This window comes from Rhea americana, unplaced genomic scaffold (genome assembly GCF_003343005.1).
Source record: "Rhea americana isolate MKP2758 unplaced genomic scaffold, rheAme1 scaffold_201, whole genome shotgun sequence".
NCBI lineage: Eukaryota > Metazoa > Chordata > Aves > Rheiformes > Rheidae > Rhea > Rhea americana.
Window position 1 is genome coordinate 1,166,805 of NW_028186162.1, and position 1,990 is coordinate 1,168,794.

The 1,990-nt window shown below is 66.9% G+C and overlaps 1 protein-coding gene across 1 annotated transcript in view; it reads right to left on the reverse strand.

The window, feature by feature from the left end:
* CSK (C-terminal Src kinase) overlaps positions 1-336 on the reverse strand; it is a 13,850-nt gene extending 13,514 nt beyond the window's left edge. The window contains exon 1 of the mRNA XM_085304022.1: positions 310-336. Within this exon, the coding sequence (XP_085160148.1) occupies positions 310-336 (27 nt within the window). The remainder of the gene's footprint in view (positions 1-309) is intronic.
* Between the last annotated feature and the right edge of the window lie 1,654 nt (positions 337-1,990).

The following is a 1,990-nucleotide window of genomic DNA, read 5'->3' on the forward strand; positions in this document are numbered from 1 at the left end:
GCTTTGCCCGCTATCCCTTTCTGCATCACCCGGCACCCAGCCGGGAGCGCGCCTCCGCGCCGGCTCGCGAGCCGCAGCGAGCTGCCAGCTCCGAGGAGGGCTGGGAACGCCACCATCCGCCCGGATCCCGCCAGGCTCGGGGCGCTTTCGACGCCGGCATCTACCTAACCTCATTTACCCTGCTCTCTCCCGCYGTGCCCGAGCGCTCTCCGGCCGCTGCCGGAGCAGGCGACGCAGCGGGGGGAAGCAAGGTGGGTTGGCGGCAAGGAGGGGGGCAAAACCCCCTCCAAAAAACCCACCCAAACTTACCGGAGTGGAGCAGAGGCCGAGGAGCATCTCGCCAGCTGCCCCCAACTCTCCAGGCCCCCCGGGCGGGCACCCGGCGGCCCCCCCAGCCGGAGCCCGGCCCCGAGGGCAGGGCAGGGCGGAAGGTGCCGCGTTTACATTTCGAGCCCTAGCAGCAAGTTTGCAGCAGGCCGGAGGGAGAGCGCGCTGCGAGCACAGCCGCCGCCTCCCGCGCCGGACCCAGGGCTCCTGCCTTCGCAGCGCCGGAGGGAGCGGGGATGGCAGCGGTCCTGGGGAAGCCATGCCCCTTCCCAGGTTTTATCGCCAGGCGTTTGGAAGAGGACATGAATCCCCTACTTGAGTCTCTCTCCGCTTGCAGAGCCCGCATCCGACGAGCCCCGGAGGCGGAAGCTGCCCGGAATTCAGCCTTAGGAGGGCTCCAAGCATCCAGCAACCACCCAACAGCCAAAAGACGCAAGCCGGAGACGTCCGCCCGCCGCCGCGTGCCGGTTGACGGGGCGGGGGGCATCTCGGGGGGAGCGTTCCCCCTCTTCCCGCTCGGACGCTTCGGCGCCCGCGAGCTCGACGCTGCCCCTGCCCACGGCGGCCGGGAGGAAGCGGAGTTTCCCACGGCCGCGCGGTCTTTCCCACGGCCTCCCGGCGGGAGGTTTCGCTGCGCCGCGCTGTCCCCCGCGGCTCCGGGGGCGTTTCGGCCCACTTCTCTTTCGGCGCCGGACGTTCAAGGCCGAGGAAGGCGAGCGCCCACTCTCGGCGGAGTCAACCCAGGACGAGCCCGCGTCAAGTCGAACTTCCGAATTTAAGAAAGTTTCATTCCCGCAGGAAACGCTCGYGCGGGCTCCGGCCGCATCCGTCCTGCTCATCACCTTCACCGAGCCGCCAGTTAGCAACGTCCTGTTCCAGCGCTCTACCTAAGTTTCCTTAAACTTCAAAAAAAAAAAAAAAACCCACCCCAAAACAGACAACGTCCTCTCCCTCTCCACAAGATCTTATCAACTGTTATTACAAGTAACATCTATGATTACCATAATCGAAAGAAAAAGCCGTTTTTTTCCTTTATCTCATCAACGAGTYGCCCACGTTGGGCCTCAGAGACCGTTTCGCTGCTCCTCTCCTGATCAGCTGCTTCAGCCGTTTGCGCTGGGCACGGTGCGAAAGCCCCCGGGGAGAGGAAAGGGGTTTTGCAGTTCCTTTCTTTTCTTTTTTTTTTGAAAGAAGATGCTGCCGTCAAACCACAAGATGCGCCGGGGGGACAGCCGGAGCCAGGTGGAGGCCCCCGAAGCGCCCGAGACGCCGCTCGGAGCCTCGCCGCCGCGCCGGGGGGGCTCTTCCTGCTCGCTCGCCGCCGCTTCCCGCGCGAGTCACGCGCCTTTCGCACGCCGCGGGGCGCGGGCTCGCCCCGGTGCCACGTTCCCCTCGGGGCAGCGCGCTCCCCGAGCCGCGGGTGACTTCCAGCGGGCGCGTTCCCACGGACGCGCGGCGGCGCAGGGAAACCAAGGGCGCCGCTGCGCCATTTTTTTGCCCGTTACGTTGCAAACCGCCCTGGTTCTTCGCCCCGACGATCTTCCCGCGCCTCCGCCCGGGGCCGACCCCCTCGGGCGCTTCCCGGGCTCACTTCCCGCGCCCCGAAACGCTTCGGGGCGTCCCTGGGAAGGGGCACGGCCCGCGGCCGAGCTTCCGCCGAAAC